Below are 17,983 nucleotides of genomic sequence, written 5' to 3'. Positions count from 1 at the left end.
TAGTCTTAAAGGCCCCCTCCAGTGACCTCATCACCCCTTTCAAACGTGGAGGCTTTTCTGAAAATGGCACTGCGATGTGATTTTTCAGGGTGTTTTTCAGGGCTTTAGGGCTAATTGACACCCATTTATTCCTAAACACTGGATTCCTGAGCCCTGTTATATGTGAGTTCTTGATTATACTTCCACTATCTTTTAGCAGCAATACAGTTGAATAATTTTAACTTTAGCTATGTTTGAGTTTTGTTTGTGGGAAGACCGGAGTCAAACTTCCCAAATATTTTAGCCTACTTACATTTCAGGCCAAACCACAAATCAAGACTCTTACTTTTCTACTCCTTCCTCAACTTTTTTTCTCATCTCCATGTTTGTGTCCTCCTTCCTTCTCCATCTCCTTTAACCCTTCTATTCACCCTCATCATCCCTCTTCTCCGTCTCTCTCTCCGTCCCCCGTCATCCATTCCCCTCTGCAGTCCTCTGTCAGGAACGAGGTTATGGCGACCAGTCACGTCACGGATGAGTGGATGACACTAATGGAAATGAGTAGCCTCAACTGCTACATTGTGCGCCGTTACATAGCAACGCCCAGTGGGGTGCTCCGGATTTACCCAGGATCACTGATGGACAAAGCCTTCGACCCGACCCGCAGACAATGGTGAGGCTTACTTTGGAGGATGTGAAGGGGGAGACAGGAGCGAAGTGTGTGTGTGTGTGTGTGAGTGTGTGTGCGTGTTTTAGTGAAGCAAAAGGAGGTATGAGATCGTGTTGGGTAGGTAGGCCTTTAAGGGCACGAGTTTATGCACAAACTGTAGACACGTTTGTTCTTACAGCCGTCACTGAGCGGAGTCTAGATTTTCTCATCAAACAGGTGAATTGTAAAAAGTTGTCAAATAGCCAATAGAAGTAGTGCAAAAATGTTTTCTTCACTTTTTACCCAGTTAGTTAAATTTACATCAGAGTATATTTAGCATTTTTTAATTTTTTTTTTCACGCAAATGTACACACAGTGAGTAATCAACCAGAGATCATATATAGTTATTAATCATACTAATTCTAATAAGTAAATATAAATTCTTTGAAGTTTTCAGGTTGGTACATTCAGCTATGGATGAAATGTATTGTTTGATGTATATATATCACTTTTTGCTTTTAAATTTTGATTTATGAACATACAAAAGGCAAAATAACAATTCAATTAATCAGGCAAACTTGTCGTATTCAGTGAATCCAAACAATATTTTTCCCAAAGTAAAGACATTGTGAGTAGATCTGAAGGGCCGTTGTTTTATGTATACAGCCAAGTACAGTTTTTCTCATTTGCTATGGAGGCCAGGAAATTTTTAGATGGTGAACTTTCTGAAATATTCCTCCGCCCGTGTGTTGTGTTGTGTAGGTACCAGCATGCTGTGGCCAACCCAGGCCTCATCACCTTCACGGGACCATACCTGGATGTGGGTGGGGCCGGCTACGTTGTCACCATCAGCCACACCATCCACGCCTCCAGGTAAGAAGAAGAACGCAGATAATGTTGCTCCTTGTCTGCTGGATGTTTAGATACAAGGGTTCCCATATCAACTTTAAAGGTAATGATTGACCAGTTGTGGGAATTTTTACACCTAAGCAACAAAATAATCAGCTCTCTGTAGATGTGGCTCATTAACAGATTCACTGTTGTCATGAGCCAAGACATTCTTGTGGGCTGTTGCTTTGTGGGCTCTCAGCCTGGAGGTCCTTTCAGCAGGGCGCATTGTCTCTGAAGGCAGGGGATAATTTGAAGGAGACCACTGACCATTTCTGCTTCAGGGCTGTGCAGTGAGTGACAGAATATCCCTCAACCAAATGGTTGGGGCTCTGTCACAATTATCTTCAAGTATGCGCTCTTCCAGTGTGCCCCCGAGCAAGCCACTGTATTCCAACCACCTCCTTGACATTTGGTGTGAAGAAGTGGACTTTTACACCCGGTGCTTTAGCCATTCTTCATGGAAGTTGAAGCAGAATGTGTTGGACGCAGCCTCTTTGAGTTGTAAGGGTGTAAGAGGCCCGTAACTAGATTAGCAAGCTTGAAATGCAACTTGGCACCACTTGCAGTAGTACAATAGGAACTGTTTACCACGGTCCATGCAAATGTGCAATATACACATAAACATTCAGTATCAGTGTGGCTGATAAGTCAGGATTAGTGTGTTGATGCTCGGCGCGGTGAGCGTAACATTGCACGCTCTGTAGTCTGCATAAACACAGTTTTAAAGAGAGTGTGGCAGTGTGTGTGTGCACATGATGTGTTTTGTGTTTGTGTTTAATGCTCGCTCTCCTCACCTCTCTTTAGTTCTCAGATGGCCCCTGGCTTTGCAATCGCAGTGATGGGCATAGACTTCACTCTACGCTACTTCTACAAAGTCCTGCTGGACCTGCTGCCCATCTGCAACCAGGACAAGGGCAACAAGATCAGGTAGGAAGAGGAAAGACTGACTTGTCTTCTTTTTTTTCATTTTCTGCCCCTCTCAATTCTTCGTGCAATCCCTCCTTTTTTTTTTTTTTCTTTCTCTGCTTCTTCTTTTGCCATTTCCACTGAATTCCTTTGGACGGTGGCGAAACTTCTGTTTTACGGTGCAAGAATTAAACTCATGCAGCGATGGGGAAGAAAAATTAGAGCGAGAGAGAAGAGGAGATAAGCTGATTATCACGGCATTCCTGCTGGATATGTGACGTTTCTGCTGTCTCGGTCCTACATACTTTCTCCAGCTTTTATGCCTCCCTTTCTGTTTTTTTTTCTTTGTCCATTTTTTTTGCACCCCTCCCCTCCTTCCCCTGTCTTTCTTCTCCTCCCCTCTCTCTCTCTACTTCCTTCATGCTCTCTCTGTTGGTGTTCAGGAGCCATATAAAACAGGATTAGCTCACAGGGGGAGTGGGGCAGAGAGGAGCAGGATTTGGCAGCATGTTTAAGGAATGGATTGATGTAGAAAGGTGCTCTATTATGCAGGTTTTTAGTTGAATTAATCAAAAGAGGGGTGTCAAAAACAGTCGCCATTGTACTGGTGTGGCTAATGTAAGTTTATGTATATTCCTATGATTTATTCCTGACCACCCTTCTGTCATTAGCCCACAAAGAACTGAAGAGGCCCAGTGTGTGCAGTCTTCACACGTATTTGTATGTGTACATTGTAGGTGCTTCATAATGGAGGACAGAGGGTACTTGGTCGCTCACCCCACTCTCATTGACCCCAAAGGTCACGCGCCTGCAGAGCAGCAGCACATCACACACAAGGTAAAGGACCAGGGACTAATATAGAAATGTAAAAAAAAATCACAACTTCATGTAACCTCTAATCACTGCAATGAGCTTCTTTCCTGTATTTCTCATCAGGAGCCGCTGGTGGCTAATGACATCCTGAACCATCCCAACTTTGTCAAGAAAAACCTGTGTAACAGCTTCAGTGACCGCACCGTGCAGCGCTTCTACAAGTTCAACACCAGCATAATGGTGAGCCAGAAAAACATGAGATAACCCGATAACTGGAAAAAGGAGCGCACAGCCGGACACTAACTCGCTCCTCAAAGCCTTTTCTAGTGTAACACTGCCACCTTGTGGCGAACCTTTATGTTGCATCCTTGAATTATTCCTGTACATTTAGTACACCATAATTCTTTTGAAATTGCAGTGTGTTTTTATGTAGTTAGAGAGCCTGAGAGTGTATTAATCCAATTTAAGGTCTAGAGTCATTAAGTTAATTTCTTTTCCTCATATAATATTCAATTCATGCCCACTTTTAGATTAACAATGAGCAGATAGAGTATAATATCTCAAATTCAAAAGTTTGTGTAAATACCTCATGTCTCTCTCTCATTAATTTAGTGATGCCTGAATAATGTTATATTAATGTGTTTAATTCTATTTATTTTCTTGTTTTTGACGAAGTGGATTGAGTGTAAACGTCCAGACTCCCAGTGGGTATGACATGTTGACGATCATTTTCTCTCTCAGGGGGACCTAACCAACCTCGTCCATGGCAGCCATTGTTCCAAGTACCGTCTGACCCGAATCCCTGGCACCAACGCCTTCGCTGGTATCGTCAACGAGACATGTGACTCTCTGGCGTTCTGTGCCTGCAGCACTGTGGACCGGCTCTGTCTCAACTGCCACAGGTCTCTCCGTCACCCACACAGTCACGGGGGATTCACTGCTCACCTCAGGCACTTTGGAGTGTTGCTCACACATGACGATACTCATGTTGTACATCAGCGATTAAAAGATAGATTTTATGTTTGCATGGTTGTTCAACAAGATCAGAAGAGAGACCACTGCAGAGATCCATGCAGCAGCAGAGTCATTACAGAGTATTGTTAACTGTATTTGTGGTCACATAATCAAACAGAAGCTCAGCTAAGGAAATGTGAAAAAATAGTTATTACTTGACTAAAAAACAAGTGGTACGCCACTGCAGTTAACTATGATGAGAGTTTCTCTCTTAACGTGTGTGTGTGTGTATTGGTGTGTTTTTCAGAATGGAGCAGAATGAATGTGAGTGTCCATGTGAGTGCCCCCTGGAGGTCAATGAGTGTACAGGCAACCTCACCAATGCTGAAAACAGGTCAGTGCAACACACGTCTGATCCCAGCACGAACCACATCACATATTATATATACACGTATTATACTCACAAATTCTGCATTGCTTGTGAATTATATCGAGGGATGTAATATGTTGGTTAACAGAAATAACACATTTAACGCAAGGAAGCTCATTGAAGAGGTGACTTTTAAGATGATGCCCATTTTCTCTTCTTCAAGTGAAGTCATATTACATACCACTGGTATGGTTAATAGCAAAGGCCAGAGGAAGACCCCGTAGTTCATAATGCTAGACTCATTCAATTACATTCAATTAAAATGTCTCAAATTCCTTGTAAAATGGAAAATGAAAAAAAATATTATCATATCTTATCACTCGGGGTATGTTTGCCGTGATAGGTTGCAGGGATGGAGCTGTCAGTCACAGACCAGGCAGATACAGTCTACATAGGATAAAGAAAAGAAGCTTCTCTAATACACATACTTACTTTTTGCTATTTGGTTAACATAATCAGTTTACATTTGTTGTGTCCTACATTAATGATGCAGGTAAGATAATAAACTATATGCAGCCTCAACATTGCTTGCTTACTATGTGATATCTCTCAATTCATTTGTTTAGCCCTTTTACATGATGCGGTGCCTCAAATGCACACATTTCCTATTTCATATTGCAGGTTTTATCATTTGAACTGTGCACATGTATGTGCCCCTGTAAACATTTTGGGGACAGTGTAAATCATCTGTTGGTGTTTCTTCGCTTCTCTTTCTCTTTCACTGTCTGTCTTGTCCTTTGAATCCTAATCCTGTGTCTCTCACATCTCTCTCTCTCTCTCTCTCTCGCTCTCTCTCTCTCTTCACCCATCTCCTTTCATCAACCATTGGCAGCCTTTGACAGTGCGTCAATGTTTCAAATGCCAATTCCTTCTTTATTTCTGGAAGACATGCAATTATCATTTTTCACTGTCAGATTTTCCTCTGTGTTTTGTGTCAAGCGGCATTGATGCTTGTCCTTTTAGAGCTGCTTTGCATCAGTTGACATGCTGAAGACGTTACTTTGAGGGCTCTAATTTCTTTTTGTGTCAAATTCACTGTATTTGTAAAATGTGATCATGTTACACTCTAGGATTTGGATGGATGTTGTCAGCTGAATATTGAAGCTTTATATCCAAGCTTTATATTCAAGAGGATGTACTGTCTCTGCACCCCTCTGGATTTTCACCTTTTTTTTTTTGTTTGTTTTGTGATTGTTTGTGTGCTGTACAGGAACCCTAGCTGTGAGGTGCATCAGGAGCCAGTCAGTCTGAATGTGATTGATCCCAGTCTGCATGACACGCTGCCCCAGTGTATCAACACTCGCTGTAGCCAGAGATACACGAGCAGGTATACACGCTAAACTACGTGCACATGTACAGTACACATCAACAGTTAAAGTGAATAAACCAGTGCATGTATGTAGCAGAGAACAACACACTCTCACAGAGCCATATGCCATAAGACACATACAACAGATGCATGAATATGCCACGATGTATAGGGTGCACAATAAAGTATATGGCCAACCACGATAATGTTATTGTATGCAACCACAACACAGTGCCACCCAGTGGTAATAAAAGGGAAGTGTTAAGAGTGGTCTTTTTAAATGTGTTCTTTAATCTTTAATTGTCACTATATGCCATTATAGTATATTGAATCACAGGCTGTTGTCTATATATATGTTAATTAGACACTGGTTTATTTTCCATAGATTTATTTTCTTTCCTGAGTAGTGTTAAGAGATTTGACAGGAAATAATCCCATTCGTTTGTCATTATTTACCACTTGGCCCATCTCTAAAAACATTCAGATTCTTTTAACCTTTTGCTGTATAACAATGTTGTTTCAGTGACTGTTTCGGGGTGCTGGACTGTGAGTGGTGCATGGTGGACAGTGACGGTAAGACTCACCTCGACAAGCCGTACTGTGCCCTGCAGAAGGAGTGTTTCGGGGGCATTGTCGGTGCCAAGAGTCCCTACGCAGATGGCCTGGGCCTCCTAGGTGAGTGAAGTGTGGATATAAATGAATCTCTGTAGAGGTGCTCGCTCTAAAGAGCAACTAGATCCTTTCTGTTATGTCTGTTGAAGTACTGCAGCATACCTTGCCAGAGTTAAACAAAACCACAAAAAAAACCCAAAAGAAACAAATAAGCAACAACAGAAGAAGACAACAGTGTCATTATTTCAGGGTCTATGGGAAGTCAGAAATGTTCTGTTTTTAGATCAACTGATATTTCAGATTGATTAAACTTTTCTGTTCCTTAGTTATTTTTTCTTTTCTTATTTTTCTTTGGTTCTGCTGTTTTTGTTTTTTGTTTCTTCCAAAAAGAGAACTGGCCATCTGCCTGCAGTTGAACAATTTTTCTTTGCCAATAGACACAGATGAGAGAATAGAAGCGAAGTAGAAAATGTCTCGGCGTCGCAGCATGAGACAGGATCTGAGCCCGAGCTGTTTCATATTGGCTTGCTGTCATTTGAGCCATTAGAAATCCATTGTGCTTCAAACAATCTCCCGCCTTGCATTTCCTCTCATCGTCTTCTCTTCTTCTCTCTTTCTTCCACAGATGAGGAGGTGGCATCTCTGAACATGATCAAGAGCGCCCCTGTGGGTCCAGTCGCCGGGGGCATTATGGGATGCATCATGGTGCTGGTGCTGGCTGTGTATGCATACAGACACCAGATCCACAGGCGTTCACACCAGCACATGTCACCACTGGCAGCACAGGGTAGGACTGCTAGATGGACTTGTAGAGTTTTAAATGAAACCTCTGAACATCTGGGTTAGTGACAGAGAAATTGAAGTGTATCTTTTCTCTGGTTTGTCGATAGAGCTTCAAAAAACAAAACTCTAAGTTTAGTAGGTGAATGTGTTAACTTGCTCACATAGTGGTATTTCTTTACATATTAGAGGAAGAAACAAAGTTTTAAAGCAGCGTGAATAACAAGCAGTGTGGCAACTGCTGCTGGAGCTAAACAGCTGACATTAGCATTACACAGCAGCAGCTGCTGCTGCATGATTTGTGCAATTACTCAGCGATATTGACAAAAACATCAAACAAGATTACAACCTCATTAAAACTCTTGAGTCCAAGTCACTTTCAGTCTGATAGTTTGGTAAACAACTTAGAATAGATGTTGGAAAGTGTGGCTATGTTATCACAAGGCATTAGGCTGAGGAATTGGCTCATAAAGTCGCAATTCACAGCTATTTGTGTGTGTGTGTGGGACATGTTCAGACTCTTCAGCAGCTGCAGCTTGTACCAACAACACACACCGAGCCAAAGTGCAGCATGTGTAAGCTCACATAGCCATCCTTGTGGCTCATATGCCCATGTTCACAGGGCTAAAGGGCTGAAAGCAATATCAACTGTAATCCCCATACAGCTATCAAACTACATCTAAAACTAACTAGCTTTGGATAAACAAACCCTGTTCATATATCATTCCTGCTTGTATTACCTCTATCTATCTTGTATTGCTATCTATCTCACCTTATTCGCTTTACATTCATGCAGAGATGTCTGTGAGAATGTCCAACCTGGACAACGAACGAGATGAGAGGGATGAAGACAGCCACGAGGACAGAGGAATCAGTAAGTGTCTCATTGATACAGAGCATTTAAATGTATGATTTAAATACATGAGAGCCTTATCTGATTGATTGATTGATTGATTTGATTGATTGAACAGGGCCTTTATGCTGACCTGCGTGTTCTCTTCACTTTCAGTCAGTAACACTCGGTTTATCGCTGCGGTGATTGAGCGACACACTCACACTCCTGAACGCAGACGGAGGTACTGGGGACGATCGGGGACGGAGAGCGACCACGGTAAGGCAAATAACTCACCTCCCACACATGTACATAGGCGGAGCAGTTAGAAAAAAACCCCACAAATGTGTTGACACGCAAAAGCACAAGATGTAAGTGCTGTGTTATGTCATACAGCACATCAGCACTGATGGAAAGAGGAACTAAGTAGGTTGAAATGGATTAAGTAGGCTGAAATGGCAGCAATGCTGTGTTGAAGTAAAACTATTTGTAGGTTCTCTGAGGTTTGATAACTCTTGTGACTCATGAGATTATGAAACCCTTTTTCACATGACTTGAATATACTTTAAAAATGTACGTTAGTCAAGCTGAAGACAAGGTGCAAGTTTAATTCATTTGTCATTCTACAACAACACCGGGTTGCACACTAAAATGCACGTTGTCGCCCCATTCTCACAAGAAAGGTCACGGTTGTTGAAGACTAACATGAAGCAGCAGCAGTATTGTTAGACATTGTTTTGTAGCAAACATCCTAATGTCTAATAATTGTTGATTAGTTCTGATGCGGCTTTAACTTCCTTTCTACCCTCCGGAGGTCAAACGTCATCATGATCAGATGAGGTTATTCTAGCAACTGACCGATATTTGCCTCAGTGTCATTTTATTCTAACACAACAGATAGTTGAGTCTAAAATAGTTTAGTTTCTAGAAAATGAATCATTCATTGGTTACAAAATGCCTATCCTGCAATCCATAAAATAACAGTATTAATCACACAAGTTCTGCTGAATTTTGCCTTAGGTAGCAGAAGTATAGTTACGTGGCGGTACATTTAGAATGATAATGTCAATACAACAGTGTGGGCTCTATACACAGCACCAGCTCTGCAACAAAACTCTTGGATTAGGAGTTGGATTCTAACCGTAGGGTCGCTCAGAGAGAAAGGTGCAGTTTGTCCGAGTCGGTTAAAGGTTTAGCCGTCTAATCAGGGAGCTTTTTTGAACACGACCAGCTGATGAGGAGACCCCAGGGTTGACCCAGACCATGCCGGAGAGTGTACATATCCCACCTGGCCTGGAGGAGCTGGAAGAAGTGGGTCTGGGTTAGGTTTCTGCTGCCTAGAAAATCAACAGAAAATAAAATAAAGTTTATTTCCTCTAAAATTAGGATTTCTAAATAACATACCTTATAGGGCATGACACTATTATAACCTTGTCATCTTTTTCCAATGAATTCTACAGCGCTTTCTCAGATCCACAGTTAGATCTCAGCTCTTTGGCAGTGATTCAGCTCCTTGTTCTTTTCATTATATCACAGCTCAGAACCTTGTTTTTCCTCTAGCTCTGGGAGAGTTGCTCATCTTTACTGTAACCGTTTGTAGAACTTGTAAGTCTGACACTCGATGAGCGTGGATGGACAGTTTCACCCACACAGGCTCTTACCACCTACATATGGCATCACTCCACTTCCTGGCAATGAGTGTCTCCATGCAGTACTTGTTGTATAACTGATGATGACAGAGAGAACAAGGATGAAGAGAGGAGAGTGGGCTAAAGTGAAACAAAGACACGAGTAAGAGCTTGTCAGCCGAATGTTGCGTACAGTGCAGCTGTTAAACCTGAGAGGATGTGAGACAGAGCTGTAGGAGAATTGGGGAAATTTGTTTTAATTAGATAGTAAGATGTGTTCATGTTTAGCAGCTCCAGTGTAATGTTTACTCTACTTCATTTCTTCCACATGACATATTTTTACAAAACAGATTTACATGAGATGCCCCAAAATATCAGAGAGATAATTTCATATAACTCAGTTTTTTGTAGGAATGTTTTGAGGAAGCAATGCCAAATACATGTTTTATCCTGAATGTCATTTCTGAAGGACATCTGATCACTCTTTCACATGTTGTAAAGTAACTAAATAGAGTGCATAGCACAGTGGTTCAAAAGGGCTGATTAAAAAGAGCAGTGTGGATAAAGGGACAGGAAGGACTCCTACATGTTGTGTAACTGGGAATGGGAAAGAAAATGCTGAAAATGGAGGACATGTGGAGAGATGTAGAGATGCAAAAATGATGAAAGAGGGGAAATAAGTGTGAAATGCAAGGGCAAGAGGACGGCGACAGAGAGGAAGATGAGTTTGAAATAATGGAACGAGGGGGTGTTGGTCCGTCTGGGATTAAAACAAATTCATTACTAAGTTGATGCTTCAAAGTTGCTTCTCCTCTCTGCTTGGTCAAAGGTGCCCTCCTACCACAATCCACTCGCTCATACTGCTGAAGGGTATGATAAAACACACACATGCACGGACACACGCACAAGCTAAACGCACATCACTGAAGGATCGGAGCATTATGTTATGAGAGTGACGCACACATGCAGGGTGCTGTTTGGCGGTGCTGGTTCACTGGCATCAACTACCCATTTCATAATGAATACTGTACAGATTGCATGCATGTATATAATCAACATGTTGACTCCACATGCCCTTACACTATAGTTTATGTTTATACTTGCAACTGCAGTGTATAGTATAATATTAGAGAGTAAGATATCATACATGTTGCAGACAACATGAAGAATATAATTATTTCCATCTTACATACCTGACCTTTTAGACTAGTTAGCAATTTGCACTAAACTGTTGAGAAATTATATTGAAGTTACTTTAAAGCAAATTTTGCATGATTTAATTTTTGTAAAATATCTGGATAATAGAAACCTTAAAGATGAAATCTACATTGTAGCCTATAGACAAATGAAAAGCTTGCCAAAAGTTAGATGTTGATACACATACCGCTCATGCCTTATGTAACAGGTAGCAGCCAGTTAGCTTAGCTTAGCTTAGCTAGCCTAGCTTAGCTAATTACTGATTTCTCACCAAGAAATGCAAATAGTCTGGCACATAACCCCTATGACCCCGAAGCAATGCATGTTATGCCTTTTTTTTTTTAATACATTAAACAAATGAGATATGTCCTGGTAGTGACTATAATAACCTTTGGACAGTTTCCAGTCTTTATGCTAAGCTAAGCTAATTGGCTGCTGGTACGTGCAATACGCAATGCACACATGACACGATCAGTCATATGAGATGAATCATGTAGTCAACATGTCGCGGAATGAGTCGCTCTGTCTTGTGAACTGTCCAGGATTTAGACTTGTTTCGTTTTGTATAAAGCAAACTCTCCAAGTGTTTACGCATCTGAAAAGTCCAACCATATTAAGAAATCTGTAGTTTCTGTCCAAAGTGTGACACCATGGTAGCGTGCCCTGTCCCTCCTCATGTCTTGACATTCAGAGGGATTTGCTTTCCTGACCTGCTGCAGCTGAAAATTGTCAACAGGACACGGTTAGCTGGAGAGCTGCCTGAAACTCTGGCTCTCGCTTTGGGGGAAATGGGGATAAACTATGCTGAAGTTGGCAACTTCCAATGTCTGGAACTTCTTTGAAGTCTCCATCCCTCCCTTTCCTTTAATCCCTTCCTCCCTCTATCCTCTCTGCCCCCCTCTTTTTCTCTCCTTGTCACTCCCTCTGCTCGTTCTTCTGTCTTTCCTTTTCTTTGTCAGCTTTCTTTCGTTTGCCATCAAAGCCCGGCTAATCTCCTAAGAATCTGAGGAAAATTTTCTGAGCAAACTTCTCAGTTTGACTCTAGAACAGGATTTCAGGACACCTCAGTGGGACACGCAGGACATTTACTTGTTTTACATCCCGCCTCATTGTGGGACATGCATTTGCTGTCTATTCAGTGACACTATGTTACGGGACGTGCATCACTAAACACGACAGGAAGAATGTGAGAAAAGCAAATGCGTCATTGCAGTCACTCCTTTTTTTTTTTAGCCATGTTGGTTTGTCTGTCCACCACTTTGATACAGCTGGAAAAATCACACAGCTATGTTTGGATTAGCATGTCATTTTGTGCAGTCATTTATGTTTCCATTAGGATGAATTGTAATAACTTTACTGATCCCCATAACGTTTCCTTTTGCGTCATCATCTGGTCAAATTTTGAATAATGCCTGGTTTGTGTTTAGTGATAATTAGCAATTGTAGCATGCTAACTTGCGAAACGAAGATGGCAGCAGCAGCACGTGAGCGCATTAGCACTTATTGCTGTGCATAACTACGACCTCACAGAGCTGCTGGCATGGCTGTAGACTCTTAGTCTTGTTTATGAAGGACTTCATTCTGGACTTACAAGGTTTTCTGCTCAGTAATATGAACTCCTGAAGCCCCGTGCTGCTTGTTGAGGGGGTATGTTTACTGGATGGGTTAGATGTTTAACTGTTAGATGTTTGGAGGATAGAAAAGGTTGTCAGGAGATACATTTGACACAAGGCCGCACAAACACACACACTTCAACCTGCCGCCCTCTCCCTGCAATGCAACACATGAGCCCCCGCTGACACATGCACTTGCTCACAAACACTTGGTTCAGTATCTCTGGAGGTTTAATGTTTCATCATCCAAAATGGCAGGGATTTTTCTATAAATATAATCCTTGAGGCACTCAGCTTACAGGGTTATTTGCTGTACCATAATAACAGATTGATGTTCCCATCATGCAGCACGTCTCCGGTGTCACTTCAGACTCTGAAAAAGACAGCACTAAAGGAATTAAGAAAAATTGCTTTATTTCCAGATCAACTCCCAAATATCTATTTCTTTAAAAAAAAAAAAAGTAAAACCATGTGTTTCAGATGGATTTCATGGCCCTGAAAATGATGAAACCTACTCAGTAGATGAAGTGTTGTGTTGAACTTCAATTCAAGTGAAAAAATTAAGCAAACTGAATAAACCCAGAGCCTAAAAGTTTTTCAAATGAGAGTCTGAGAGCCTGATTAATACCCGCAATCATCACAAACTTGGAGGTACATTTGGCTCAGTATAAGTATAAATTTTAAATAGTCTTTAATCAGTAGGATGTAGGATCATAAAATATTGGTCTCTTAGTTATTCTCTGACCTAGTAATCTATTTTCTCTGTGACAGCAGTACTGCTCTCCCACTGCACCATTTACCAATGTATCCTTACTGCCATGTTGGCTTGTGCTTCTGTCTCCTCGGGCTGAACGTATGTGCAAAATGTGTAGGAAAGTGGTCATGAATATGTATGCTTCTTTTTTCAAATTGTATGAGAAAGCTGAAAACAAGGAGCAAAAATGCCCAGTAGGGATATTTGGTTGTCAGTGTGCCATCAAAGAGCCTGTACTGCTTTCAGAAACATTGCGTGTTACCATGCATTCACCACATGGACGTTTCTGTGGTGAATGTCTACGACTGGAGGGTGTAATGTGCTGAGTAGCTTCTTTTGTTGTGTTTTCCTTTCAGTGTTGTTCAGCTATGCTAAACTGGTGTGCACGTACAGTAACTGGTCTCTTCTTAGTAGTACCCTGACTCAGTGCCCAAATAAGGCATCCTACAGTATAGAATATGTCGTATTATGTACTTGTGTAGTTGGTTTTTAGGTCAAATCTTCAAATCAATGATGTTTTATTGGTTCAAAGAATTTTCTCTAAGGATTTTCTTAACTATTTTTGGCTCATTACTTTACATTTTAATTGTTCTTTTACTCTTTTTGACATATTATAGACTACATATATTGGGCTATAAATTAGGAAATAGGATTTAGGTTAAGAATTGAGTGTAACAATTTACACATAGGAGTTATGGCAAAGTTTCTTAACCAATCCTGGTCCGCACTTTAACCACTTACATAGTTTCAAGTGGTACATCTGAGTGTGGTATACCTTTTTGTTTTCAGAAAGATGATACAAACCAATTAAATCAAATTTACCTGGCAATGACATCAGATAAATATCAGTTGCGCAAATGTCTCACTGCTTTACATGCGGATAAGGTAAGCGCACGTGGAGACCTGACCCAGATTTTGAGAAAAGAGTTTGGCTGTGTTTTATTTTGGGGAAATAGTTGGGAGAGCGTTAAGAAATCCAGTAATACCAACCTTTTCATGTTTTTCATCTCCAGGCTACAGCACCATGAGTCCGCAGGAGGATAGCGAGAATCCACCTGGAAACAACGACCCGCTCTCGGCCGGTGTCGACGTCGGTAACCACGATGACGACCTCGACCTGGACACGCCTCCTCAGACGGCCGCATTGCTCAGCCACAAGTTTCACCCCTACCGGCATACTCATACACACCACCACCCGCTGCACACGCACCACCTGCAGGCCGCGGTCACTGTGCACAGTGTGGACGCAGAGTGCTGATCTTCAGCGCGGCATTCACCCTCCTGCCAGGGATTGAACTTTTTTTATTAAAAAGTATTTTTACAAACGTTTGTGCTTGATTAGACACACAGCATGTGCTGTCAGGGTGGACGGCGGGAGAGAGAAGCCACAGCTGGACTCAAACTCACAGCGTCACGGGACCGCTGGGACCTCCCCCATGAGTGGATGTTTAGTTTAATTTGGGTATTCCCCTCATGGTGTCAATGTGCCAACATCTCCATCTCAACTCTTTTTTTCTACATAGTCCAAAACCTGGTCGGTACACAGTTTCATACTGAAAATGACCAGTTCTGGGTGAGTAGAAAAAAAAAATTACCAAATGGGATTTTTTGTTTGTTTTCTGGATGAATTTGGCATTCAGGACTCTGTAAGAGCACACAAACAGCATTTGTGAGCAAGTTAAAATGCTGTTTGAGCCTATTCATTAAGGAGAGGCCACAACTGGAACCTAAAAGCTGCAAGGGAGGACAAAATCCTCATTTCCATGTGGAAGGCCAGAGCAAACACTTTATAGGACCAGAGGATAATCAAAGTAACATAGAAATCTAGATGGACCCCTGAGATTGGACCCCTTTCCCCCAGGGCTCCATCCCAGCCTTCGCACGTGTCATCTCCCCACTAAAGCCCTCTTATGTTGGGGGGCAGGAGGGGAACAGAGCACTCCCTTCATTTGAGGAAAAATGCTGTATTATCACACATACCAGGATCTAATGTGGGATTCTATCATGGACTCTGTTGCTGTTTTCTCTTCATGGTTCTGCAGACAGATGCTCCACAGCTCTCTGAAAGTTGCTGCCTTTATCCAAAGGAGTAGCTACTGGCCTTACACAACACGGTTTGGGAAGATATTTGGACATTTTCATGAGTGACTGTGAACTTCAAAGTACAAACGATCTTCAAAGATTCACGTTAATATAGGAAGAAACTTTAAAGAAGAAAGGATTATTTTTCTACTATTTATTAAAGAGGTAGATTTTTGGGACAGATGCAGCTGCCGCTAACAAAAACAGCTTAAACATGCTTACCGACCCACAATGCATCATATTTAGGGCTCATTATTTTCAGTTTTTATTTCTCTGAAAATCTGTGACTGATTGTGTTTATTTTGAATCGTAAGATTATCAGTAATACATCAGACTGTGTGAATTTGTTTTGGTTTTTATTTTTCATCATGCTGAAGCACTCTGGTGCATAATCAGTTGCTCATTTGGATTTACTTTCCATTTTTTCTCTTCACTTTCTCTTACCAGAAGCATACTCCCAGCTATTCTCTCCTCCAGAGGATCCCATTTATTATATTGGTGGTGGAGGTGAACAGTGTCTTCTTCAAATGGGAAAAAGTTTTGGAAAAACAGGGACCTAAAATCTGAGTCAAAAATCAGATCTGCTTCTTTAAAAAAAAAAAAAAAAATCTTGGTATTTTTCTGTGAATATTGGTTAAAAAAAAAACAATGAGCCTTAATCACATCATGTGCTAGTGCAAGTTGGAGGAAGTGGTCTTTGATGTGTAGCACATTTTTCTGTCTGTATTCACAGTTCTCGACCACCGAGGTCTTTGTGTTCTTGTAAGGTGAGGCTGAACATCCTCATTCTGGACATGTCCTCTGTATCAGGAGGCCACCTCCTGGGAATGGAGGAGGGAAGAGAGAGACTAACACCAGCAAAACATTCCTGGCTTCACTGCTGGGGATTTGGCATGTGAAGAAGAGACTCACAAAGACTGAGTGTTTTCCACTCTATCTGCCTGAGTAGAAAAACCAGAACAGAATGCTATTTTTTTTTTTCCCCCATTTTGCTACAACTTGTTGCCTCTGAGGCCAAGCTGATACTGTATGTACGTTAAGGTTGTGTGCTGGATTTGGTGCAAAACAAGTTGAATTTCCAGTGATGCCCAAGATGGAGTCTCCTTCTCATTGAAGAGAATGAAAGAGGGAGAGATGCTGCTGTTGTTGTACAGAGGTTACACCCATCTGTCGTCTCCTCTGTGGTTAACCACTCAAAATGTCTTTTCTACACGTCTCTGGTTTGACTGTAATGTGTGTGAGTGAGTGTGGGAGTGTGTGCATGCGTGAGTGGGAAGAAAAGAATGATGATCCACCTCGAGCATTTTCATTGAATGCATTATTGTATTTTTTCAAGATATTATTAGAGAATTATAGGTGAAATTATTATGAGAAATCCACTTATTTTTATTCTGATGAAGAGTCAATTGACCCGATCTGTGCTTCGTGGGTTTGATTGTTCAACTTGTCAAATCACGCCAGTGTGGCATCCATTTATTTCTGGGTGCAAAAGTGTCTATTGTGTTGCAGAGATTCATTATGAAGTGTAAATACAGAATCACAAATAGCTATTAATGTCCTGTACACTCCATTTTTTTTTTTTTTTTTTTTTAAAGTTGGTAAGACTTTATGTAAGTTTCAAATGATGCTCAGATATTCGGGTTGATATTTTGAATTGTCTGTTCATGGTGTCTCACTATATTTTTGATGCCTTGGATGTTTTTGGTTTTTTTTTTTTTTAGATTTATTTTTATTTAGGTCCATATTGGATGGAAGTCAGTACTTGGAAAAATTAATACACACTTTTACATTTGAGAGACTTCTAGTGTTTAAAGTTTTATCATGTGTTTCGAAATGTTAAAGAAAGTTTATCTCTCCGTGAACTAATTTAGATTTGCAGAAAACGGTACTACATCTTTTCACTGAGTGACGACCAAAACAAACACCCATGTAGTTGATTCAGGGTTTACAGTAGGCTGCTGTAAGCCGTGCTATGGTTCTGCTGCCATTTTCATTTACAGTTATTTTAGTGTGATTGTCACTTTAGTAGAATATTTACGTTGCGCAACCATTGTGAGCTCATTAAACTTTAAGCTTCAGAAGTGCAAAGTAAGAGATTAAAACATTCTCATAGTGCACGTTCATGTTAGAAGATCTTCAAAGCAGAACTGTTCTTCAACTCGCTGGATGTGTAGTGGGTTAAATATTTCCACTTAAGACTTGGATTACAGGCATATTTACCATCAGACCATTTACTGTTGGAAGTTTTACTGAGTCATTTACATGCAGTCATTTTCAACACAAAAGTTCTAATTCAGAAGTGTCCTGTTTTCATCACTGCACATGGTGCATAATTTCGGTTCAGTTTGACATCAAAGCAATTTTGTAGCATTTCAGGGCAATCTTTAGATCAAATGCAGTCTTGCTAGTATTTTGTGTGTGTGTGTGTGTGTGTGCGCGCGTGTGTGTTGGGGCAGTTTTTTTTTCTCCAAGTTGAGTTTGTTGTTAAGAGCATTTTTTTCTGGAGAACTTTTAAACAGTATTTACCAGCTGTTGTAAACAAGTATATGTGTGT

At 41.1% G+C, this 17,983-nt stretch overlaps 1 protein-coding gene across 1 annotated transcript in view; it reads left to right on the top strand.

Annotated features, from left to right (window-relative positions):
- The window catches only part of cachd1 (cache domain containing 1), a 74,775-nt gene extending 60,090 nt beyond the window's left edge, over positions 1–14,685 (top strand). The window contains exons 15-27 of the mRNA XM_070832366.1: positions 471–652; positions 1,391–1,501; positions 2,324–2,446; positions 3,163–3,262; positions 3,362–3,478; positions 3,980–4,140; positions 4,500–4,586; positions 5,833–5,949; positions 6,455–6,606; positions 7,169–7,330; positions 8,120–8,197; positions 8,333–8,434; positions 14,361–14,685. Coding sequence (XP_070688467.1) covers positions 471–652; positions 1,391–1,501; positions 2,324–2,446; positions 3,163–3,262; positions 3,362–3,478; positions 3,980–4,140; positions 4,500–4,586; positions 5,833–5,949; positions 6,455–6,606; positions 7,169–7,330; positions 8,120–8,197; positions 8,333–8,434; positions 14,361–14,605 — 1,737 coding nt within the window. The 3' untranslated portion in view covers positions 14,606–14,685. The remainder of the gene's footprint in view (positions 1–470; positions 653–1,390; positions 1,502–2,323; positions 2,447–3,162; positions 3,263–3,361; positions 3,479–3,979; positions 4,141–4,499; positions 4,587–5,832; positions 5,950–6,454; positions 6,607–7,168; positions 7,331–8,119; positions 8,198–8,332; positions 8,435–14,360) is intronic.
- The last annotated feature ends 3,298 nt before the right edge of the window (positions 14,686–17,983 follow it).

Source organism: Pempheris klunzingeri, chromosome 6 (genome assembly GCF_042242105.1).
Source record: "Pempheris klunzingeri isolate RE-2024b chromosome 6, fPemKlu1.hap1, whole genome shotgun sequence".
Taxonomy (NCBI): domain Eukaryota; kingdom Metazoa; phylum Chordata; class Actinopteri; order Acropomatiformes; family Pempheridae; genus Pempheris; species Pempheris klunzingeri.
This window is presented reverse-complemented; position numbering and strand designations above follow the sequence as displayed.